At 35.5% G+C, this 26,532-nt stretch overlaps 1 protein-coding gene across 1 annotated transcript in view; it reads left to right on the top strand.

Annotated features, from left to right (window-relative positions):
• Window positions 1-26,532, top strand: part of DDX10 (DEAD-box helicase 10) — a 323,965-nt gene that overhangs the window by 93,394 nt on the left and 204,039 nt on the right. Inside the window, exon 13 of the mRNA XM_072611177.1 lies at window positions 1,739-2,231. Coding sequence (XP_072467278.1) covers window positions 1,739-2,231 — 493 coding nt within the window. The remainder of the gene's footprint in view (window positions 1-1,738; window positions 2,232-26,532) is intronic.

Below are 26,532 nucleotides of genomic sequence, written 5' to 3'. Positions count from 1 at the left end.
TTCTAACATTCTGACTTCTCTGGACATACTTCAAAATTCTGAGATAGTCAGAAAAGACCCCAACAATCAAAATGAGTGCCGTGGTTGATGTTCATATAGGTCATGGCATGTCAGAGAACGCCATGGCAATTAGTTAGAGCTTCTCTGGGCTTATTTTATGCTTAAATTGTAGTAACTTAATTTATTTTTCATTTGCATCTCTGATTATCTGTGGTTATTCTTCTTCATTTACATTGTGATAATCATTGTGTATTTTATTTTTTTGGCTTTGCTTACTTGACTTCGCATCAGTTCATGTAAATTTTTCTGTGCTTTTCTATCCCATTCAATATTTCTTCCAGTATAGTAATATTCCATTGCATTAATGTACCACAACATGTTTAGCCATTCTGTAATCAGTGGATGTCTTCGTTGTTTCCAATTCTTTGCTAAGTGCTGCTTAGCGCAGTGTTGCTATTGCTATAAATGAGGAATTTTTCTTTTTATCCATGGTATAAGGCCATTAATGGAATCTCTTGTTCAAAAGATTGAGACATTTTATCATTTTATTTTCAGAATTCTTAATTGCTTTCTAAAATAGTTGTACTGATTCGTAGTTCACCCACAGTGTACCAATATTTTCATCTTCCCACAAACCATCCAATACTTACTATTCTCATATTTTGTCATCTTTGCCAATTTCCAGGTTATGAGGTAAAACCTCAGGGTTGCTTTAGTTTTCGTTGCTCTTATTAGTAGTAATTTGGAGCATTCTTTCATGTGGTTGTCAATCCTTTGCAATTCTTTTGAGAATGATTTGTTTCCTTTGACCACTGATCTATGGGATAATGGCCATTGGGGTGTAGTGTGTGTGTGTGTGTGTGTGTGTGTGTGTGTGTGTGTATATATATATATATATATATATGTTTTAATATGAATATATACACATATACACAAATATATACTTACATACATTTGTATATGTGTTTATATATGTGTACATACACACACATACATAGATACATGCATAAATACCAGATTCTTTACAGCAAAATTTAAGAAAATTTTCCCGTTTGACCTCTCCTTTTTTATCCTTGATACATTAATTTTGTCTATACAGAAGCTTTTGAGTTTTATGTAATCAGTGACCTAGATTATCTTTTGTAATTGTCTATATTCCTTGTTTGTTTAAGAATGTATCTCCTATCCATAGTTGTAAGAGATATATGATCTGCTTATCTTTCAGTGTTTTTATAGTTTGAGCTTAATATTAAGGCCACAAATCCATTTAGAATGTATTGTTGAATTTGGTGTGAAGTCTTGTTCTTTGATCATTTTAGCCTTTTTTGCATTATATCCTCTTTAAGCACTGTATCAGAATTAGAAGTATTTCTGCTCTGTATTCAGAACAGTACAAGTTTGTTGAATAGAACCTTATCAGCTAAGTGTGACTTGACTCACTCAATCTTAACTTTGCATTTTTTTCATTTCTTTGTGTTTTCCTTATCAAGGAAATATTGATAAATGTAAGAGTGGATGTTGAGATAGAGGTGATCAGTTAAATCTTTATTTTGAACTATCTCTAACATTGCCTTCATTATTAGCTATAGTTATAGGATTATTTTTTGGGGGGGAAATTTTAACAAATTTAAATACTCTTCTGTGTTGTTTCTGTGTAAATTTCTCTGAGTACATAGTAAAAATATTTCAAACTACTTCAAATATTTTTAATGATTTTTAATTTCTTTTTGTAATTTAGTTCCCTTGGTCTTGCTGTGGCACCACGGGTGAGATTTCTTCAGAGAATACAGAAACAGATGACAGAATCAGTGATAAGCAAAACAGATGATGGAAGCAAATATGGAAAGCGACCTGTTGCTTCTTCTCTCACCAATGATGAAGTGGAAGAATTTAGAGCATATTTCAATGAAAAAATGTCCATCCTCCAGAAAGGAGAGAATATACCTGGAGAGGAAGACAAAGAGAAGCTAGCAGATATTGTTGGTAAAGAAGAGAATGAAAAGGAAGAGAAAGAAGTGGAAGAAGATGAGGATAGAGAGGAGAAAGTAGAAAAAGTCAAAACGTTTGAAATTCAGGCTCTTTCAGATACTAATGAGACTGCAAAAGACAAAATGATTTCTAGACGGAATTTAGATGGAGATGAAGAGGACGAAGATGGTCTTGATGTTGACTTCTTTAGAGTGAAACGACATAATGTATTTGGATTAGACCTTAAAGAATCCACAGTACAGGTAAGTTTCTTTCCAGTAGGTGGTTACGATGTCCTTTTTCACTACTGTGTTCTGGGTTACTTAGTACGCATTTTATAAATAATTGAATATTAAACTTGACTTCATTTCAGAACCTTTGGAAAAGTAAGGATTTAAATCAGAGGTTCCCAAACTTATTTGGCCTACTGCTTCCTTTAAAAAAAATATTCAGCACCCCCCTGGAAATCTACTTTCTTTAACCCTTTACCTTGTTGAAATTTGTGTCACCCAAAGTTACTACCATCCCCCTGGATCATTCCAGGGCCCCCTAAGGGGCAGTACCATCCACGTTAACCTATGAAAATTAATCCATCGTAATGGAAAGCGAAGAGTCATTTTAATTTTTATAACTTTGGGAACTGTAGAAATGTGGCAACTTTAATCTCTCTCCATTTATTGGTTTTCAACTAGTGTCACAGAAGTACCTAAAATCGTGGTCATTGATGTGGCTCCAAGCTTCATGGTCCTAGATCCTTTTGTTGCAATTTGTGCTGCGCCACCTCCTAATTAAAATCATTGCGTTGTAATAATGTAATCTTTTTTTTTTTTTTTTTTACAATGAGACCTTTGCTATTGGACACTTAGCCAGTAACTTCTTGCAAATATTTGTTTAAAGTATTCATGTAAATCTTGTACTTCTGGCGAATGTACCTTTTTTTGTGTAGGTTTATTCTTCAGTATTTTTCTTGTAACAGAAATGTTTTGAGAAATAAAAGTGCTCTTTTATTATTTGTGTGGTCTTTATTAGAATTCTGAGATTAGTAAATTATAGATTGTATATTTCATTGAGAATTACATGAAACCTTAGGTCACTTTTCAGTAGATATATTCTAGCATGCGATTTCTTTACTAAATAAGGGCTTAGAGATGCTCTCTATGTAATAAAATCAATCTTAAATTAAGTACTTTTAATTATCTCAGTGGTTAGTTCTTAAATCATACAAATTTATAGTAGATTTGCATTGAATTCTACTAGTTAGTAATTTTAAAGTAAGTATTTCTTAAGATATTTTGTCTTCGTTCTATAAAACTATTTTGAGAGGTGAGAAGCAGGAAAATATTTCATCATTTGAAATGTCAGATGATTTGCTCACACTCACTTTGGGTTAATTTGTATCCCTTGACATTTAACATTTACGGTTGTCTGTGTTCTCTTGCTTTCTGCATTTGAGAATAGTTGATGTTCCTTACTATGGGCACACTTCATGCTTATGGTAGATTATATTCCTGAAAGGAGAAAGTATAAATTGAAACTGATATTCCTTTAGGAAAACTAGTATAATGAAAATTTTGTGTTTTTGACATGGGTCTGATCACTTAGGTTTGTAGAAAGGCTTCTAAACATATAGTCAACTACAAATTATAAATTCCTCTTTGATATAAAGCTTTCCTAAGTATTGTGTATTAATTAATGGAGATAAAACAGTATCATGTAACCATTGTGTTTAGTATGATTCATGCTGTAGCAAGCTATATATAATCTACTTTCAGGAAGGTTGTGGAATTCTAATAGGCTTTTAGGAAGAGGCTTTCACAGGTATCATTGAAGATCTTTGGAGAGATTTAGAATAGTTTGATGGTTTCTTGAAGAACTGATTTTTCACAAAACTGATTTACTGCCTACTATCTTAGATTCATTGGTAGTTTCTTACTTTGTTAAATTATCCATATACACTTATTTGAAAACAAAATACATAATATAAATTTACAATTTCTCACATAAATCTTTTTATATTAAAATGTTTATTTGATGCTTATTAAATTCAGGAAGATGTTAGTGATCAACATTAAAACCGTTTTAAGCTTCTATTTCATCAGCGTTAGCAACTTTGCCCTGTTTGCTTCTCACTCTAAACTGCATGAACTTATGCTATTTTAACTGAGTTTTTTATTCTTTAGTTCTTTTTATATAGTTGCTTCAAAGTTTTTTTTATTTTAAATGCCTACTTGAAAACTCTTGAATGGTGGCTACACCAAAGGTACACACAGCAGTAAGTTTGAACCCCAATTGCACAGAATTAAGGCTTTCCACATCAGCTCTCAGTCCTGCACTTTGCATTAGAATAGTGAAATGTACGTATTAGTACAGCTTTTTGCTTTTTATTGGCCTTGATGAAAAAAAGTTTTTAAGTATTATTCAATACTTATGTATTATAACTATAAAATAATGAGACTGCTCATTTAATTTTAAAAATTTTAATGATGCCTTTTGTTTTCATATTAGAATAATTTCCAGATTAGAATAATATCCAAAAATTGAGGACCAGAAAAGAGCATCATTTGAACAGTGCTTATAGCTCTAAGAGAGCACACTGAAGAACGGTGTTGATTTCAAAGGATTTTGTTAAAGTAAGTGGTTATACAATAAGACATGATGAGAAACTAAGAAAAACACATAAAGGTTCATGAATGGATACAAAATCAAAAAGAACCAGAAGGATAGTATGCACAATGACTATGAGAATGCAAACAAAACTAATCAAAAGAAGCAGAATTCTGTGCCACTGTAATGAACCGTTGTGGTTCTAGAGAAGAGATGAAGAATTAATTGTGTTTCCCTTCTTTTCATTGGAGAAGTAGGAGGAGGGCTATGGGTAAAGGATCTTGTATATACAGCCAGTGTCTTGCTTGGTTTGGCTTAACAGTCTTTTTTCTTTGTTACATGGGAAGGTTCTCTGAGAGATGGATATTTTTTAAAATAAGCAGTATTTTTCAAAAATTTTGCATATCTTATCCTCACCCTCTAACATTTTTCTAGAAGCTAGCCTTTTAAACACTCTACAGTTAGACAATCAAACTAACCAAATCAAATATGCAAAAAAACCACAGCTATTTTAGACAATGTATTTCTCACTTTGTTCTTCGGTATTAGGTGGCAAACAACCAGAAAGGTGAAGAATGTCCTTGAGTCCATGCCATACGTGGATTATTTGAAAAAACTAGGGATGTTCAGCTTCTAGAAAAGAAGATAGAAGGGAAATAAAAGTGCTGTCTTCAAGTATTTGTGGAATGTAGAAGAAGGATTAAGGTTGTTCTGTCAGGCCCTAAAGAGCAGAAGCAGGAGTAATAGGTGTAACTGGCAGAGGCAAATTTAAGCTCAGTGTTAGGAGCTTTCTAAAAATTAATATTGTCTCAAAGTGGAATGATCTACTTTGAGAGGTTGTGGGTTCACTTTCTTTGGAGACCTTGAGGAAGAGTCTGAGTCTGAGTAATTATTTGTTAGGTTTGTTATATTGGGGATTTCTTTGGTGTATGAGTTAGACTAGATGATGGCTAAGGTCCCTCCCCTACCTAGAATTCTGTCATTCTGTGACATAGATTGAAATAAAATTGTGAGATTTTACTGTACCAATAAAATGAGGGGGTTGGACTAGATGCTCCATAATATTCCAGCTTTAATATTCCCTACTCCTCTGATGCTGAGATAAAGAAAGGATGATTCATTAGAACTTAACCTTCCCTCTTCAAAATTATTTTAGTTTCTTGAGCAGAATGACAGGGAATGTTGAATTCTAGCAGTGACTAAAGCTTTGGTTGTGGCCCTTACTAGCTATATGGCCTTAGGAAGGTCACTTTTGGCTTTCAATTTCATCTTCCTTATAATAATTGGATTTTACTAGTTTTTCTCCAAGGCTCCTTCCAGTTTTAACACTGTGTTAAATGGCATTAAATTGGTCTGTCAGTAAATCTTAACCTTGAAATATGTACGTTCTTTGGAAATAAGGTACTTTGTAGATAGTGGGAACTTTTTTTTTTTAAATTGGATTGTTGAGACAAAGTAGGGAGTGACTATAAGGGAAAATTTTGTGTTTAATTTTATTGACAAATATTTATTGACTACATAATATGTGAAGGATATGGTGTTCATCACTAAGTGTAAAGGAATGCTTGGATGAGATAAAAAGGTAAAGAAGACTTGGTGTTATCCTTATAGAGGCAATAGAACAATATGCAAATATACATGACAAAATACAATGTTGTGACAAGACCACTAAAGTTACAAAAAATTCTACAAATGTGGCATTTCTAAAATTATATTATGCCAGTGGAATGACTGAGTGACAGTTGTGCTGTGATTTATTTATAGGTTCCTCTTCTCCTGGCATTTCTCTTCCATCTCTGTTTTAAGAAGAAATTGTGTGCTTTTTGACCCCTCTTCTCTTTTACTTTTCCACAGTGAATTGTCTGGTTAAAGATAGTAGTACTGGACCTTCCAAAGCAGGGGTTTTTAACCTTTCCTCTGTCATGGATGCCTTTGGCAGTGAAGCTTCTGAACCCCTTCTCAGAATGATGTTTTCAAAATAGAAAAAGTAAATATATAGGATTGCCAGGGAAATTATATTGAATATTCAGTTTTATTGAAATAGTTATCAAAGTATTTTTTAAAAGTTCATGGACCCCAGATTCAGAACTCCTGCTCTAAAGCCTTATGACATGTCCTTTCAATATATACTAAAAGAAAATACATTTAGAGTTATTATTTTATCTTCACCTCAGTTAGACTAGAATTTATTTTGAGAAGGAATTTTTAGTTGAGGTGTTGATCTTTGCTTTCTTCAAATGGAAAGTCTGAGAATTATTTTTCATAGTATCTTAAAAATGGACTACTATCTTAATATGATGGTGTAGGAATGCAGCAGGTCGTTCATAGAAGTCTTCTCTATCTCAGGCTAGTCAGTACCAAGACTTGATGTGTGAATGTTCCATGTATTTACAATAATAATTGCAGCATTTCTGTAGCATCTACTATGTTAGGCACTGTGCTATTATTAACAAACATTTCTAGAGGGCCTTTTAAACTAATATTTAGTAACCAAGGGAGGAGTAATAAATGCAATATGCTTTTGTTAGCATCTCATTCTTAGGACTAATTTTTTAGGAAAGACCTTATCTCTTGTTTATTGTATTAGCATATTTGGTTGCTTTTGCCTTCCCGTTGAGACAATTCCATTTGTTAATGATTACTTACCTTAAGAATTACTTTCTGGAAACAAAATGTGTTTGTTGTTTTCTTTTTCTTTTTTCCTTTTTGTTTGTTCGTTCATATCTTTAGCTATGATACAGATTTTAAAAGGAAATATGTAGAAGGGAGGAAATAGAGATGATTTCCTCAGATGGAAGATGAAGTAAATTAATGAAAAATCACTCAGCAGCGAATATCTTTGTTACTGTATTTTTCAAAAGAAGCAATTTTAAAAACTTCTATTTTTCAAAGTCCAAAGTAGTAGTTGTTTTGGCTGCTACCCTCTGAGTGGAGTAAAAGTTCATGGTAATTTCCATTCAAAGTTTCTTTATCTTAAATTGCTTCTGAAGATAGATTTTACACATACTCAGTTTGTCAGTAAGTGCCAATACTCTTTAGTACTGCTAAGAATCTTGCATACTATGTAGTTGTGAGTGTTTCAGTTTGTTTGGTACTTGTTGATAACTTTCTTTAGGAAAATTCATGGTGGTTGTCCTAAGGTAATCTCATCTGATGAGAAGCTATTTGTAAATGTCATTGTTGGCAAAAGTATTTAAACAAGGTGCCCTAAAATGATAAATCTTTGGTTTATCATTCTGTAATGTTAGAATCCTATAATTTTAGAGCTTGAGGGCAGGGGTTGTCTTGTTTGCATATATTTGTAATCTTTAATTAAGTTTAGCATAGTGTCTGACACATCGGAGGTCCTTAATAAATGCTTTGTCAATGTAATTCTCTTTGGTGGCTTAGAGATTTTTAGAGAATCCCTCATTTAAGTTTTTTGGGTAATAATAAATAGCTAGCATTTACAAAGTGCTTACTATGTACTCACAACTGTGCTAAGTACTTTGCAATTGTTACCTCATTTGATCCTCCCAACAACTCTGGGAGATAAGTGCTGTTGTTATCCCCATCACATAGATGAGGAAAACAGACTTAGTTGCCCAGGGTCACACAGCTAGTAAGTATCTGAGGCTGGATTTGAACTCAAGTTTTCTTGACACTAGTCCTCCCACTCTGTTCACTGTGCCACTCTGCTGTTAGAGCCTGGGTCTGTTTCTGAAGTCTTTACTTTCTCAGAGATGAAAGGCATATTGTTTTTACTTACGTTCATTCACAAACGAAAAGGTAGTCACAGTGTAACTGGAATGGTAGGATTTTGAACCTGTTTTTTTAAAGAAAATAAAATCATGAATTGCTTTGTTCCATATCAGTCTAGGAGAGAATTGAACATAGCTTGTGTAAATAAGGAAGGAAAACTCCTGACTTAAATACAGTGAAGACATTGTAATAACTGCTTAATGGATCTGAATATACTGTGTTGGTTCCTTTGGTAGTCAATTGATTAAAATGTGATATATCCAAAATTAGCCTGTTTTACAACACTAGCATTGTAGAGGGGACCCACAATTGTAAGCAGATTTAATTCTTACAAGTAAATGGAAAATATGAAATGAGGGACATTTCTCAGAGGAACTGGTGATGGAAGAGAGACAGATGAGATGATGAAGGCTTTTCTTTTTCCTCTGTTTCTGTCCCTTTCCTTCTTTCTTGTCTGCTTCTTCCTTTCATCTCCTTTTCATCCTCTTTGTCTTCTCTTTTTCCTAATTTTCTCCTTCCTCATTCTTGTCTCTTTCCTAAAAAAGTGAATTAAAAAAAATGCTTGTCCTACTTAGTCAAGGGACATTCTGTTTTTTCTTTTTCCTATTTACTCATTACATGCTGCAGATTGTCCTGCTCTTTTTCAGCCTTCTTCTTAGTACTGATCTGAAGAACTAGTCAGTTAAAAAGAAAAGGTAGGTTTTGGTGTTAGGATCTTTACCTAATTTGCAGAGAGAGGTTAAATAGATAAAGAAAACTATGTTGCCTCAGTTACTTCAGTGGACCTCACTCACCTCTTTTCGTTGTGATTTAAGGATTTTTGGTCTCCAAGGGACCCAGTTCTCAGAAGCAGTCATCATGGTATAATTAAAGTGGCTTCTAGGACCAAAGGAAGCATTGAAGCCCAAAATTAGAGTTTAGTAGAATCTCCTTTCCATAATACAGAAGTGCATGCACACACACATACACACACTTTATTAAGTAATTAGTAGATCACCAATCTTCTTATAAGCATCTTGACTCCAGAAGGTTGTTGCTGTTTTTGTTTTGTTTTGCCTTCTTCTTTTAGCCTGCCTGCTGGTTGTTATGATAAAGATGATAGACGTACTGACATTGGTTGAAAACTGAGTGATGTTCCATTATATTTTGATAAAGCCAGAACATAGCTGTTGGTTACAGGACTTAACTCTAAGGCCTCAAAGCAGGGAACTTAGTTCCCCATAGCATTGTAACAATTCTGAATTCTTCAGGAATCTACAATTTCACCTCTTCTTTCTATGACTAACCCCACATAATAACATAATCACTAACTCTCCCATTTTATAAATGAAGAACTTGTGGCCCAGAGAAATCATAATTTGCCCAAGGTCACATACGTAGTAAGTGGCAGAGTTGGCATTCGAATCTGGGTCCTCTGACTTAAGATCCAGCATTTTTCCTATTGTTGCACAACTGTGATCCTAATGCATTGCTCTGACTGCAAAGATTCATCAGTGGTAGATTCCTTTTTGGTAGCTAGTCCCACTTTATTTAGCGAGGCTGGTTCTCTATTATTGCTTCTTAGAATGTAGGTTGCCAGTATGGGTCTGTGACCCACAGTTTAAGAAGCCTGAAGAGGTCAAGAGTGGGAAATTTTTTTTTTTAATTCTAAATTATTTATTTATTTTTAGTTTTCAACATTCATTTCCATAAGATTTTGAATTCCAGATTTTCTCCCCATCTCTCCCCCTCCACCTACCCCAAAGACAGCATGCACTCTGATTACCCCTTCCTCTAGTCTACCCTCCTCTCTATCACACCTTCCACCTTTTCTTTTTCCCTTTCCCCTCTATTTTCTTGGAGGACAAGATAGATTTCTATAACCCATTGCCTGTGTATTTTATTTCCCAGTTGCATGTAAAAACAATTTTTAACATTTGTTTTTAAAACTTTGAGTTTCAACTTCTCTCCCTTCCTCCCTCCCCACCGAGAAGACAAGCAATTCTATATATGTTATTAATGAGTAGTTATGCAAAAGACTTCCATAAAGGTCATGTTGTGGAAGATTAACTTTATTTCCCTCCATCCTGTCCTGCCCCCCATTTATTCTGTTCTCTCTTTTGACCCTATCCATCCTCAAAAGTATTTACTTCTAATTGCATCCTCCTCGCATTTGCGGTCCCTTCCATCCCCCCACCCACCACTTATCCCCTTCTCCCCCTTCTTTCCTGTAGTGTAAGATAGAGTTTCATAGCAAATTGAGTGTGCATGTTATTCCCTCTGTATGCCAAATGTAATGACAGTAAAGTTCACTTTTCCCCTCTTATTTCCTCTCCCTTCCCTTCCATTGAAAAAGCTTTTTCTTGCTTTGTTTATGTAAGAGATAATTTGCCCCATTCTATTTTTCACTTTCTCCTCCCAGTATAGTGCTCTCACCCATTAATTTTTTTTTTTTTAGATATCATCCCTTCCTATTCAACTCACCCTGTGCCCTCTGTCTAGATATATATAATCCCTCCAACTACCCTAAAACAGTTCAACTTTAGTAAGTCCCTTACGATTTCTCTTTCCTGTTCACCTTTTCATGCTTCTCTTGATTCTTGTGTTTGAAAATGAAATTTTCTATTCAGCTCTGGGCTTTTCATCAAGAATGCTTGAAAGTCCTCTATTTCGTTGAATGACCATTTTTTCCCCCTTAAGTATTACACTTAGTTTTGCTGGGTAGATGATTCTTAGTTTTAATCCTAGCTCCTTTGACTTATGGAATATCCTATTCCACGCCCTTCGATCCCTTAATGTAGAAGCTGCTAGGTCTTGTGTTATCCTGATTGTATTTCCACAATATTCAAGTTGTTTCTTTCTGGCTGCTTGCCATATTTTCTCCTTGACCTGGGAGCTTTGGAATTGGGCTACAATATTCCTAGGAGTTTTCCTTTTGGGATCTGTTTCAGGAGGCGAAGTTTGTTTTATAATTTCTTGATTTTTCATAAAGTCATTAGCTTCCATCTGCTCCATTCTAATCTTTAAGGAATTATTTTCCTCAGTGAGCTTTTGGACCTCCTTTTCCATCTGCCCATGTCTGCTTTTTAGAGCATTTTTCTCTTCATTGGCTTTTTGGATCTCTTGTCATTTGGGTTAGTCTATTTTTTACAGTGTTATTTTCTTCAGCATTTTTTTGAGTCTCCTTTAGCAAGCAGTTAACTCGTTTTTCATAATTTTCTTGTATCACTCTCATTTCTCTTCCCAGTTTTTGCTCTATTTCTCTTACTTGATTTTCAAAAATCCCTTTTGAGCTCTTGCATGGCCTGAGACCATTGCATATTTTTCTTGGAGGCTTTGTATGGAGGAGCTTTGACTTTGTTGTCTTCTGTTTGCATGTATGGTCTTCCTTGTCACCAAAGTAAATTCTATATTCTGATTCTTTTTTCCAGTTTTTGCTCATTTCCTCAGCCATTTACTTGACTTTTGAGCTCTTTGTCAAGGTACAAATCTGCTTCCAGTGGGAGTGGGGGAGTATACTGTCAGCTGCTGGATTCCCTCACAGTCTGTGGGCCTAGAGGTCCAGAAATAGTCCCTGTCTCTGTCCCTGCTGCTGCTGTGGCTTCCTTCACCCCCTTCCCCTTCTGCCGCCCTGGGGCTGGGGCCGGGGCCGGAAAGAGTGGGAAAAATTTAAGAAGCCCCGTTATAGGCGACATATAAAAAAAAATAGGAAATTTGAAGTAAATTCTTGGTTATCAGACTTATATAGATAAAAATCTCCAGATTGCTATAAATGTGATTCTTTTCCTCACTACAAAATACTAAAATACTCTTTGATATTCTTCTTCCCTCTTCCCCACAAATTAGAGGATTTATGTTCTAAAAAGAGTCTTTGCTGAATGAGTAGAAAGAGAGGAGGATTTTTTTATGCTCAACAGGGGATTTGATGGTAAGGCTGAATTTGGAAAAAGTAATTCTCTTTAACTAGGGGAGGAGTGGTGTTAGAAAAAGCAAGGCCCTGGCTTCATTCTCAACATGAACCAGTAAACTTTATACAGAAAAATCAGCTATATTCCACTGCCTCTCTCCCTCATCCTTGGTTCTTGACTTCATGATGCTCATTCAGTGGACATTTATTAATTGTCTCTTCTGAAAAGAGTACTGGATGAGGGATAGAATTTATTTAGATCTGCTAGAAGGCCCCCACAATATCAGTTAGACATGCAAGATTTATAGGACGACGTGGGTTAGAGTTGTACATCATGGGGTATGAATGTGGTGTGCACTGTACTTTTGGATGGGATACTCACATTGGTTCAGTTTTTAGATCCATTGAAAGCATGTTATGTTTGACTTGCTTCTGAAGAAGAAAATTAGAAGAGCCACTTGAAGATTATCACGAGTTCATAGTAAATCTTTGTAACTATTTGTGTACTTAATGTGGACCTGGATAAAAACTCAGACCCACTAGGTGATCAGTTAGTCAGACTCACAGGGGTATATTTGGGGAGGGAAGAGAGAAAGGGAATTCTTACAGGGTTTAGTTTTGGGAACCAGAAAGAAGGAGTATATCTGGAAAACAGAATAGCCAAACCTGCTGCAGGAGGGAGTGTTGTAGAAGTGTCATTGCAATTATCTCTTTCTAGGAACTGGGGTGATAGGAAACTGCAATCTTCTTGGGGGCAGTTAACAACTGCTAGTAAGAGCAGAGGTTCCCAGGGATTGTCCTGCGTGGGGGGAGAGGGAAGAGCAGTTTGAAATTGCTATTCAGAGCAAAGTAGGACCCCAGAGATTCCCTAATTAATGGGCATTATTATGCCCATTTTCCTTTTTTGGGGAAGATGTTTTGGAGGGAAACATTTTTTTCAAAGGATAATGACAAATCTGATTTCAGAAAGTAGTACTATGGTGCCAGAAATGACCTGGAATGGCAGTTATCTATTTTAACAAGGGAGACATTAGGGAGTCACTTGAAATGTTTGTAATTTTAAATAGATGATAGCTTGGTATACAGGAACACTAGGCAAGAAGTCAGGCTGTGAATTTTACTTCTTGATCCAAATTGTAGTTTTGTGACCTCAAAGCAAGTTTCTTTAACTCTCTGGATTTAATTAAGTTCATCTATAAGGTGGTTGGGTAAAATGAGAGATATGTTAACTCCAGTAAGGTCATACTTTTTTTCCCCTAATAGGCATAAACTTTCTTTATTTTTCAGCGTTGTTTTTTAAATGAGTTTTTTTATGTCTTGTTTTATATATTATCATAGTTTTCCTCAGTATCTCTTCTTCTGCCCTCACTCAGACAGCCATACAGTATTACAAGTATTTTTTTAATGCAAAGAAGCAAAACAATTAGCCTAATTGATCAATATATTGAAAAAATATGGAAACATGGGCAATGTGCAACACTTGTGGTCTGCTGTCTCCATAAAATGGTGAGTTGGGCCCACCTTCTTACATCTTTTCTTTTGGGCTATGCTTGTTCTTTGCAATTTTATAGTATTTGCTTTTGATTTGAGATATGTGTGTGTGTGAGATTGCAGTTCCATTGTCTTTGTATATATTGTTTTCTTGACTTTGTTGACTTTACTCTGCATCAGTTCGTATAGATCTTTCCATACTTCTCTATGTTTATCCCATTCATCATTTCTTAGCAGCATAATAATATTCCATTATATTAATGTACCACAATTTGTTTAGCTATTCTGCTATTGATGGACATCTTTGTTTCCAATTCTTTGCTATTCCATGAAGTTCTGCTATAAATATTTTTATGTGTATTGGATCTTTCTTCTAATGCATGACTTCCTTTTGATATAAGCCTGTGGAATCTCTTGATCAAAGGTATAGACTTATTTGTCATTTTATTTGCATAATTGCAAATTGCTGTCTGAAATAATTATGCCAATTCATTGCTCCACCAACTGTGCACCACTCTTCCTATCTTCCCTCAAATCTTCCAGCATTGCCTATTGCCATCTTTTGTGATCTTTGCTGGTTTTCATATTGTAAAGTAAAACCGCAAGGTTGTTTTGATTTTCATTTTTCTTATTATTAGCGATTTGGAGCTGTTTTTTACTTGACTGTCAATATTGTGCAGTTCTTTTGAGGACTGCTTGTTCATATCTTTGATCATTTATCTATTGGGGCTTAGTTATTGTTCTGTCTGTATCTGTTAAATGTTTATGTATCTTGGATACCAGACCTTTATCAAAAAAATTTGATTTAGAGGTTATTTTTTTTCTATTAGACTTTTTTGCTTCTTATCCTTTGTGGGAAACAAAGAAGTTATGTTTCCACAGGGTCAAAACTCCCACCTTTGAGTGGTGACAGGTAAGCACAGTTGTGACCTAGCACGGTCATGTAAAAAAGTCAGAAGTTTGTAAGAGACATCAAGGAGTTAAGTGTCCACAAAGGTTGGTTGTTAGTTCCTCAGGTTGCTGAATAAGTCAGACAAGAAAGTTAGCAAACTGCAGGTGGCCCTGAGCAGTAAGAAAGTGCTTAGTGGCAAAGAGTTTGTGGCCTGAAGAAGAACAGACCAATCCGTCCTCTGATGGGAGAATCTGTCCTGAACTGACATTATAAGATTCCCTCATTTTTATATCTGGCATTCCCTCCTCCTGAAAAGAGGAGTGTTCAGTTCCTCTGAACTCTGCTGTAATAAATTTTCCTTGACACCTTTTAGTGTCAAGTGTGTTTCTGACATCTTTGGTGTAGTAATTCAGTTTGGAGAAAGGCTTTCCAGTTTTGTGTAATCAAAGCAATCTGTTTTATGTTTTGTATATGCCCTTGTTTGGTTAAGAATACATCTTTTACCATAGCTTTGAGAAGTATGTAATCTGCTTTTTTTCTAATTTCATTATAATGATTTTTAATACTAAGGTCACACGTCCATTTAGAATATATTGTGTAATGTATGTGGTGTAAAGTGTTGGTCTAATCATAGAGCTTCGGAGACCATCCTTATTTTATAGATGAGAAAACTGAGGTCCAAATGGGGTTAAATGATGTGCCCAACGTTACACAGTTAATAATGTGAGACGTAGGATTTCATCTGAATTCCTCTGATTGTATGCCACAGTTCTTTCTTTCTGTTGTACCACACTGTCTCCTTGTTAAATGCTAAAGGTTTTAAAATATACTGGTATGCTCTACTTCAAATATGTTTATATCTATATGTAAGTTTTAGGAATTAGGTTTCATAATATGGGAAAAACTTAGATAAATCCTATCCTATGTCTTTTTTTAATGTTTGTTTCACACTTAATCTGTTGTTATATTGCAGGTAAGCCTTGAGTCATTTGGGAGAGAGAAGAGGAATGTTACTTCCTTTGTAATAATCTGTATAGCAACTAGCCCATATATAGTTGTCCTATTTCTGTTTTCCAAACTTCTTATTAAAAAAACTTTGAACTATAATGAGCATTTTTGTCCCATTTTATAAATGAGGAACCTCCAACTCACAGAGGTCAAGTGACTTGCCCATGGTCACATGGCTAGTAAGTGTGGTGGCTTGGGCCTAGAATCTAAATCTAGTGCTCTTACCACAAACTTTGATATTATCATTATTGCAGTAGCTATATTCTGATGGTCTTTCCATAACTAGAGGATCTCTCTAATTTGCTTTAGGCCTTCTGATTTTTTTTTTTAACTATCTATGGATGCTACTTTAGCATGGAGCCTGTCTACTTGTTGTGTAGCATTCTTCATATATGCTTTGCTTAGATTCTTTTTCTGGAAATACCGTTCCTTGCTGTTGCCTAATAAAAGGATTATTTTCTTTTCTGATAATTCTCTTTTTAAATTTCTATTCTTACTTTTGTGGGCCTAATTGAGCAGGACTTAACTATATTGTGGTCTACTGTTTATATCTCATTAAAATGATTCACCCACCTGCACATATTTTCATATCTCTTGGCTTAATCCACTTAAATCTAAGTATTTCATTTTTGTTATAGGACAAAAGTTTTTCCTTGTGACAGTTAATTAAAAATTTGTGTAGGGATTTAAGCATATTAGAAGTAGGTTATGCCTATGTATTCTAAAGCACTTAGCAAGAACTTGCTAAACAATGCTGTCTCCTGAGGCTTGGTTCAATATTAACGTTGTCTTTTCCTCTGCATCCTTTGATCTGGAGCTCTCAGGGCTGTCTCCCTCTCCGCTGTCATTCTTTTAAAGTAGAATTGTGCAAATCATAAAGTAAATTTGTATTCTCTTTAACCCCCCAAAATCTCTTGAGACTAAGTCCTTAAAATAAAAAAAGTCTTCAAAAGCAAGGTTTTAATGCTTTTTGTACTCTCTCTATATATTTATATTCATTTGTCATATCTAAATAAACACCAGTCAGCTTGGCAGGCTTCCTTCAAGACCCTAAGTGAAAGGCAAATGTTAAAACAAATGATTACAACTGCTTCACCTGGGAAGAGATGGGGGTGTACATGTAAAGTACATATCTATATATTGCACCTACACCTATAGACACACCCACACATACCCACACCCACCCACCACCACCACCACACGATATGTCAGCTTTCCTGTTACCGGAGACTGAGAATATAATTGTTAGGATAAGCCTATCTTCTGTTACATTTTTCTTCAGCATCAAATAATAATGATAACTCATAATTATATAACACTTTAATGTTTACTAAGAGTTTTTTTCCCTCACAGCAACCCTATGAGGTAGATAGTATGGAAGTTAGGCATTAGTTATTAAACACCTACTATGTACCAGATACTGACTTGGGTGCTGGGGAAAACTAGAACAAAAATGAAAGAATTCTTGTATTCAGGTATCTTGCCTTTTTTGTATGGTTGTTTTTTCTTTGTATCCTCAGCACTTAACACTATGACTTACATGTAGTGTTTAATAAATGTTAGGTGATTAACTTATTGATTAGCCCCAATTTTACAAACGAGAAAGCAGCACATGGTTTGAATTAAGATATCTAGACTCTAAATGTAGTACTTTCCCACTATATTCAGCTGCTGAAATATTATCATATTTTAAGAAAAATTATTCAGATTTTTTTATATCATGTAAGTTCACATATTTTATCTCGTAAGTTAATTTGGCAGATAGAATTGAGTCTTGTCTCATGTTTGTGAATTAATTTTAGCCTCATATTGGTTTGCAATGGGGTTCTGTTTTGAGAGTAATGGAGTGGTCTGTGTGGGTGGGAAAAATGAGAAAGGTATGGTAATTCAGTGTAGTAAGATTTTGAATGTCACTTGATATTCTGTAGTTGATAACTGTTTTCTTTCAAATATTGATTGCTTCCCCTGCAGGATTTTAGTTTTATCACGGAAGTAAGTACCATTTTTAATTGTGGTAGCACAAACAGCTCTTCTTCTTGCCCAGTTGTACATGAGAACTAGTCTTGGAAAGATATCTATAAATTTATATTAATGCTTATGTTCTTTCTTGGATAGACATCTGCCATTTAAGTAAGCATCACTATTAAGTTTGCTTAGTTGTCATTAAATCAGGAAGGAAAATGGAATATTTTGGTAGTTTTATTGATGAACATCTGTTGGGGGTATATGTTTTCTTACTAAGCTGCAATTTAATATCCCCAAATAGGAGAAATTATAAATCAGATTTCTGTAACCAATTAAGATATAACTCAAGGTTATGGAATCACAGAGTTAGAAAACACTTCAGGGGTCATATAGTCTGATAGCTGAAGTAAGAATCTTCTCCACAGCATCTTTAGGTGGTTATCCAGTTCTCATGTGAAGACGTTTATGATAGGATATGACCTCTATCCTAAGAAAACCCATTCTATTTTTGGACTTTACTGTTCTTATGTTTCCTTTGTTTATGATTAATATCATTAGTAATATGGTTTACTGTGTACTTTCCTAGGAATTCTGAATAATATTGATAAGAAATTTTGTGAAGATCTTCAATAATAGGAAACTGAATACATTGTAAGGTGGCCCATTATTTTCTAGACAGTTGACTTCAGGCGGCATCAAGTCATACAAGACTTCTCATGTTTTTCAGGAATATCTCTTTTGTCATTTCTAGTGGTTCATTAATACTCCATTAAATTAATATACCATAATTTGTTCAGCCCTTCCATTACTGATGGATACTTACTTAGTTTCCAGATCTTTATTATAGAATGAGCTACTATAAATATTCATTGTACATATGGATCCTTTGGTCACTTGGCATTATGAACCTATTATTGGTATAGGTATGGTGAGTATTCACAGCGTAGTAATTTTTGTGACATAGTTCTGAAATGCTCTCCAGAGTGCCTGTACTAATTCACAGCTCCAATGTTCAGAATAGTGTACATGTTTTATTTATCACATCCCTTCCAACATTTGTCATTTTCCTTTTTTACTAATCTGATGGGCATGAGATAGAACTTCAGAATCATTTTAGTTTGTATTTCTCTAATTATTAGTGATACAAAGTATTTTTTCATATATTTATTGACAGCATGAATTTTTTGCCTCTGGAAACTGTTTGTTCATATCCGTTGGGCATTTATTTACTTGAAAATGATTCTTATCATAAATATGAATCAGTTTTTTATATATCTTAGACATGAAACCCTTATCACAGAAATTTTCTGAAAATATTTTTTCCTCTTTATTTCCTTTCTAAGTTTAACTGAATTGGTTTGTGCAAAACCTTTTTAATTTTAAGTAACTGAAATTGTCTGTTTTATATTGTGTGATCCTATCTCTTACTTGATCATGAACTCTTCAGTCTTATTTGGTACTGTCATTGATAATATTCTCCTTAATACTGTCTTTTCTATGTTTTTATGACGTTGTGTCTTAGTTTCTTTCGATCTATTTGACAGCTCCTTTTCTGTCTCCTTTGGTACATCTTCGTCCACGTCATATCTGTTGACAGTGAGCGTCTCCCAGGGCTCTATCCTGCGACCTCAACTCTTCTCCCTTGATTTCAGTTGTTGATCTCATTAGGTCTTCTAGTTTCAGTTATCTGTGGGCAGATTTTACACACACACACACACAGACACACACAGACACACACACAGACACAGACACAGACACACACACACACACACACACAGACACACACACAGACACAGACACAGACACACACACACACACACACACACACACACACACACACACCCCTACCTCCTACACAGATACATTTGTATACAGACAGATCTACCTCTCCGACCCTATTCTTTTCCCCTTCAAACCATTTCCACGCCTCTGAACTGCCTTTTTAGACATCTTAAACTTCATATTCCATAGACATTTTAAACTTATGTCCACAACTTAATTCCTTGTCTTTGCTCCCTCATCTCACTGCAAATCCTCCCTTATTCCTCAAATCCCTATTATTGTTGATAGTACCAATATTCTCTCAGTTCTTCAGCCTTGTTACCTCGGTGTCATCCTCATCTCTTCACTCTTTTTCACCCTCAATATCCAATCTATTGCCAAGTCCTGTAGATTTTATATCCATAACATTTCTAATATTTGCTCCATTCTCTTGTGACACTGTTGCTACAGACTCTCATCACCTCACAGCTTTGCTATTTCAATAGTCTTTGGTCTACCTGCCTCAAATTTCTCTCCCCACTCTAATCCATTCTTCACAAAACTCTTATATTCATCTTTCTAAAATGAAAGTATGGCCGCATCAGCTCCTCTCTATCCAACTCCCCTCCCACCCCATCCCCCATCCCACCTCCCAAGTCTAACGGCTCCATATCCCTTCCAGGATCAAATATAAAATCTCACAGTCCTTCATAACCTGGCCCTTCTTACCCCTCTTACATCTCCATTATGCCTTACTGCCTCTTCAATCTTCTCTATTATTTAAACAAGATAAACTCCATCTTCCAACTCCTAGGGCAGGATTTTGTATTTGATTTTATGTTGTATCCCCAGTACTTAGAATAGTACCATACATATAGTAAGTACTTAACATATCTTACTAGAGAGTCTAGAGAATTTGGAGGTAGAGTGATGACCTAGGCAGCTATTAGAAGCATTCTGGGTCATCACTGTAGATTGTCGGGTTATAGACTACTACAAGAGAATGTTCCCTCTGCTGTAAAATTATTTCATTGCGTCTTTATTTTATGTATTGGATTAATAAAACATTATTTTAGTATCAAGGTACTTGAAAGATAATGAAGTTTCTTTTTTTTTTAATCATGAAAGACAATTCCTTAAATGAAATGGTTGTTTATTTTTATCATTCTTTGTAGCCTAAGCCCTTAAAAATTGTTAGGAAGTCTTCATAATGTTCCTAATCTCATTTAATTAATGAGTTATGTTCAGGTTGAACTAATTATTCAGGCCTTAAAATCTTACTTATAATAGATGTATTGATGATCCTAACTTGAAAATTCATGCATTTCCAAGGAGTGACCTGCTTTTGGAAGACAATGCATACTACATTTTGGAGTTGTATCTTTAAGGAAATGATCTCTTTCAAAATATGTCATTCAAAGTAAAAGTTTTAGGGCCTACTTTATCTTAAAATAGACCATGTAGTTAAGGGTTCAGCTTTTTATTTCCCAGATTGTGAACTTTCTAATGTATGAGAATTATATATCCATTTTTAGTACCTGTAGATATAACTATTTGTAGGAGAGTGAAGAGAAGTGGAGTGTGATTTGAATTGTATCTGATACTGGACTTTTAACATGTATGCTGAATAAAAACGAGAGACTTTTCTTTTGGGGAAAGAAAACTTTTTGACTCGGGTTTTGAACAAAGTCTTAGTTATTTTTTTGTTATACTGACAGATACTTTTTTTATGGTAAGCTCCTTGAGTTGAATTGTTTCATTGTTTTTGTATCTTAACTCGGTGTGTGACATATAGGAGCTTAATAACCATGTGTTAATCAGTTTATTGATTAATTTGAGAATGGAATTCTGAAAACCATACGTTAACCATCTTAACTTATCTAGCTTAGTGGATCTATATGCTTAAAAGATTAAAAGTCAGAAGAAAAGCCTTTCCTTTAGCTGAATCTTTATCATACACTAAGACAAGAAATTTGGTACAGTTGGACCTTATATAACATTTCTTTGAGAATCAAGCTAGCTGCGTGTAAAGAGTATTTCATTCTAGGTTCTTTAGGGTTAGATTCTTTAGACTTTAGACAGTTGATTGTGATGGCTGTGGAGGAGCAGGTGAAAACAATGTTACTATCTGTGCTACATCAAGTGCTGCTAACTCACAGAAGTTTAGTGTTACTGTCAGGGGAAATAACTTCATTTTTTTAGTTAAATCCTTATGCCGTCATCTGAGGAATCAATACGTTCTTTGTAGGTATAACTGTATGCCCTGGGTTCTGTTGTTCTGCTTACTTGGGAATGAAGTAGTCTCTTCTTAGGTGTTTGTGGGATACTATATTGGAATAGGCAAATCATTGTTTCCTTTTACCTACCCCAAAGTTCACAATTTTAGTTTGTTCTCCTAAGGAGCAGAGGAAGGGAGAAGATAAGTATACTGCATAGAGTATATGTATTACATAATATACAAGGTACATTAAATACATATATATATTAGCACATTAATACACACATACACACACAAGGAGGAGAAAGAGGAGGCATCAAGATAGGACTCAGGTTATAACTGGCTCTTGAATTGTGCTTGGAAGCCAGCTTGGGATTCCATGAGGGAAAGATTAGGAGAGAATTCATTCCAGGCATGAGGGACCATTTATGAAAAAGCACAGAGATTAGAGAATAGAAGTAGCAGGTTATGTACATTGAGTAGTGGATAGATCATTTTGACTAGAATAAATAGTGTGTGAAATGAAATAAGACTAGAAAGGTAGTTGGGACTAGATTATTGAGGATTCTACTAAAGATTTTTGTATTTTATCCTCCTGGCAATAGGGAGCCATTGAGGAATTTTGAGTGAGAAGTGACATGGTCAGATTTGTGTTTCACAGTGATCAGTTTGACAGTTGTTTGGGAATGGATTGTCATCTGACAGCAAAGGATGATGTTGAATATAGTCCTTATTGAGATGTTGAATTATTCTCTGAGAGGTTAACTTCCTCAAAAGACTGTATTCTTTTTGTTGTTGTCAAGTCAATAAGCATTTATTAAGTACTATCTATTACTATGTACTAGACACGTTCTGGAATGGATCTTAGTGACCAGCTATTCTAACTCCTTCATTTTATAGTGGAAGAAACTGAGGCTCAAGGATGTTAAGTGACTTGCCAAGGCCATTCATGTAGTAATCATGAGAGGAAAGATTTGAACTTGGTTTCTCTGACTCCAGACAGTATTCTTTCCACAGTACTATACTGTAGCTCCCACATTATGCCATCCTATAGTTTTCTCTTTTTCTTTTAAAAGTTACCATGATTTTCTTTGAGAAAAGGTCATTCTTACAAAAAAATGTCCATGACGAGTCAACGTGGTTCAGTGAAAAGTACCTTGGACCTTCATCTAGTGAAGAACTAGATTTGAATCCTGTCTATTAGATGCTAGGATTGTGGGAGAGTTCTTTAATCTTCCTGAACCTCACTTTCCTTGTCCTTGTGGTTCTACCTCACAGACTTTTAAAGAGGTTCAAAGGAGATGAAAGTTGTAGTGTTTGTAGTGTTTTGCAAATCTCAAAATGCTGTAAACATGTCAGCTCTCTTGCTATTCCTTCTCCTCTTCCTCTTCCTTCTCATTTGTTTCCTGGGATGAAAGTTCCTTCATAGAAAGGACTAGTTTCCATTTTTTTTTTCATCTTGGATGCTCAGTAACCTGCACAATACCTGACATGCACTAGGCACTCAAGGAGTGCTTATTGGAGGATTGATTGGATGGCAAGTTCAGACTGTTCTGTGGGTGGAGAGGAATTATTGAGAAATTTTAAGCGAAGATTTGTTGTAATCAGAGCTATACTTGAGGGAGATTACTTTGATAGAAGTTTATAGGTTAGTTGAAAGTGGGGAGAGATTGGAGGTAGGAGAAGCAGTCAGGAAACTATTTCAGTTGTTTAGGTAAGAGATGGGAATTGAAAGTAAGGAGTCATCAGTGGAATTGGAGAAGAGTGGATGAGTGAAAAGTGTTGTAGGGGAAGAATCCATTTGGTTACTGTTTCTTTGTGAGAGTGGGAAAAATATGGTGTCATTAGTGATCATTGAATTTAGAACCTGTAACTAGGTATATGGGATGATGCCATTGATAAAAATAAAAATGCTAGAAAAGTTGGTTTTGCAAAGAAATGTGTTTATGTATGCATGGTTTATATGTGCTGAGCTGGAGACATCAAACAGGCCACCCAGATGAATATACGTGATAGACAACTGGAAATGTGACTCTGGAACCTGGAAGAGAGATTGGGAAGGGGACCTTGGGCTTTGGAATTATCTACCTCTCAAAGTCATGGTTGAAGCTATTGAAATAATTGTTGCCAAAGGCCTGTTGTTCTTTCTCCTTTGTTTTTGAAGGAGACCAGGACATCGGGGAGGTGATGCCATGACATGCAAGTGAATTGGATTTAAGTGAGAGAGGGCTGTTCAAGTCGTCAGTCTCACTTTCTCCCCCAAAGCCATCTGGGTCCAGTGGCAAGATATAGATCAAGACAACTGGAGATGGCCCTCTCTCAAAGGCCTAGAATAGACCTGCACAACTTGGCAGTCGGCAGGGGCCCAAAATTAAAATAGGGTAAACTTCTTTGGGCTGCAGATAGGTTTTTAGTGGCTAACTTTTGAAATGTTATAATTGGTGATTAAAGTATTTGCAAATAAACCATATCAAAAAAGAATAATTTCAATTAATATCAGTTAATTTCACTTATTAAGATTCTCACTTATCATGAAATCACTCCTCAGACTGGAGACAGACTGATGATGGTTGGTTGCTGCAGGCCATGTTAGGAGAGAGTGTGAAGTGCCTCCTGCTCCCCCCCCCTCCCCTTCCCCCGCAAGTGGAAGGCAGGTTAAGCAGGACAAATAACAGTTCTTTCCTTTCTTTTCCATTCACTACATTTTTCTCAGCCTGTTTGAAATCCTTTAGTGGTTTCTAAGTGGCCCACAGGCTGTCTGTTGTTCCAGCCTGGTTCAGAGTTTAGAAAAAGAATAAATGGAATGAGTTTAGAAACTTGAATATATATATCTTAGTACAGTATAGTAGGTTCTGTATTTAGTGTCAAGAGACCTGGCTTTTATCTTGACTCTGCACTTATTACCTGTGTCACCTTTGGCAAGTCAGTTAACTTAGAGGAAGCTAGGTTGTCCAATGGATAGAGCACTGCGTCTGGAGTCAGAAAGATGTGAGTTCAAATGTGGCCTCAGACATTTAGTAACTGTGTTCTTGGACAAGTCACTTAACCTCTATTTACCTCAATTTCCTTAACTTCATCTCCCATCTGCCCTAATATTTGTAAAGCTTAGATCTCCTAAGTGCCAGACACAGAGTAGGAAATACATAAATGGTTATTTCCTTCCCCTTTCCTAATCATTCTTGGTGTCAGTTTTATCAACTGCAGCATGAGGCATTTGGACCAAATGACATCTAAAGTCTCTTCCATCTATAATTTCCTGGGAATGTGCATTTGTGGTGAGAGAGAGATGTGCAGAACCTGAAAAAACAAGTTCTTAAAACTAGAGTCTTTAAAGTCTTTAAACTAGGGAGTAAAAAAGTTTTAGGAAAGGGAAACTGACAGTATCAAATGCTATTCATTTTGACTTGTGTTTTTTTTTTTTTAAATTAGGATAGTGTCATATTTTTAGGGGAAAACTATGTATATGTGCATACCTTTATATTTCACTAAATATTATCTAATTCTATTACTTTTGAAGAGCTATGACTGCTCATTCAAACCTGTTCTTGTTACAGTAGGAACTTTTAGAAACAGAGCAAAGATTTCCAGTTGATGCTTGTTATTAAGTTGCTTCTTGCAGGGGTGGGGAACCTGCAGCCTTGAGACCATGTATGACCCTCTGGGTCCTCAAGTGTGGCCCCACAAATCCAAATTCAGTCAAAGGACTGAACTTGAAGATCTGGAGGGCCATACGTGGCCTCAAGGCCATAGGTTGCCCATCCCAGAGTGAAACTGGGCAATTATGTATAAATCTATTTCTGTGTGTGATGTTAAACTTCTTTTTCTTGTAGGAATAGGTATAGGCTAACTTATAGGATAATCAACCTTTATTCTGTATCTCCTTCTTTATTGGCCTTTGCTATTATGTCCATAAAAGCTGCTGGTTTCCTTCTGTCATGGAGGAAAATGATCTCATGAATTAGTTTGAACTTGATATCAAGGGACTATAATACCCTAGAGTATTTGTATCCTGGGTGTAGTTTGAGTAGAGAAAGGAATACTTAAATAAAAGGAAGCACTTTTATTATGAAAGTGGATCTGGGAAAAATGTTTGAGTCATACACCTTTTCCAAGCTCTACAAATTGAGGCAGTTAAGAGGTGAAGTGGAGAGAGGACCAAGCCTGGAATTAGAAAGATCCGAGCTTATATGTGATCTCTGACGCTTTACACCTGTGCCCCTGGGCAAATAACTTAGCCTCTGTTTGCCTAAGTTTCCTCAAATGTAAAATAGGGATAAGAATAGCACCTGCCTCCCAGGGTTGTTATGAAGATCAAATGATCCCAGCATAGATGTGGCACATGGTAAGTAAGCGCTATATAAACCTTAGCTATTAAATTATATTCTAGCATTATTTGCCTCATCTCTGCGTACAATAAAGTCTCTTAGCAGGTAAGTATTTATCCCTTCCTGTTCTAAAAGTTCAAGTCATTATGAATTTTCCCAGATATGCCATTAAGTACAGGCTGCATCAGGTAGATAGAAGGACAGCCTTGTAGTCAGCAGGACTCTGTGATCATGGACAATACATTTAGCTTTTCAAGTGCCCCAAGCAACTAACTCTCTTAAGTAAGTTTGGGATGAGTTGCCAATCTATATCATTGGAGGGATTTGCTGTACAGAAAATTCCCTCACATTGAAAAGATCACAGATTTAGACCTAAAAAATCGTTATAAATACTATGATAGCTGTCATTGAATGAAATTTAAACTGTAAAGATGATCTGTTTTGGAATTTTGCCTTAAATACGGTAGCTCCCAAACTTTATAAAACCAAATGAACAAACAAGCATAGCCTTCCTTGGGTCTTTTTGGGAAGATTGTATATTATCTTTCTGTGGGAATATTTTGGAGATAACTTTGTCTTCTGGCATGACTGCTGGTTTTTATGGCCAGAGAGGCATGCAAATGGAGAAGCTTAGGAGGTTGGTGACATTGTTTAGTACAAATTTATACTCAAA

Source organism: Notamacropus eugenii, chromosome 5 (assembly GCF_028372415.1).
Source record: "Notamacropus eugenii isolate mMacEug1 chromosome 5, mMacEug1.pri_v2, whole genome shotgun sequence".
In the NCBI taxonomy this organism is placed as follows: Eukaryota; Metazoa; Chordata; class Mammalia; order Diprotodontia; family Macropodidae; genus Notamacropus; species Notamacropus eugenii.
This window is presented reverse-complemented; position numbering and strand designations above follow the sequence as displayed.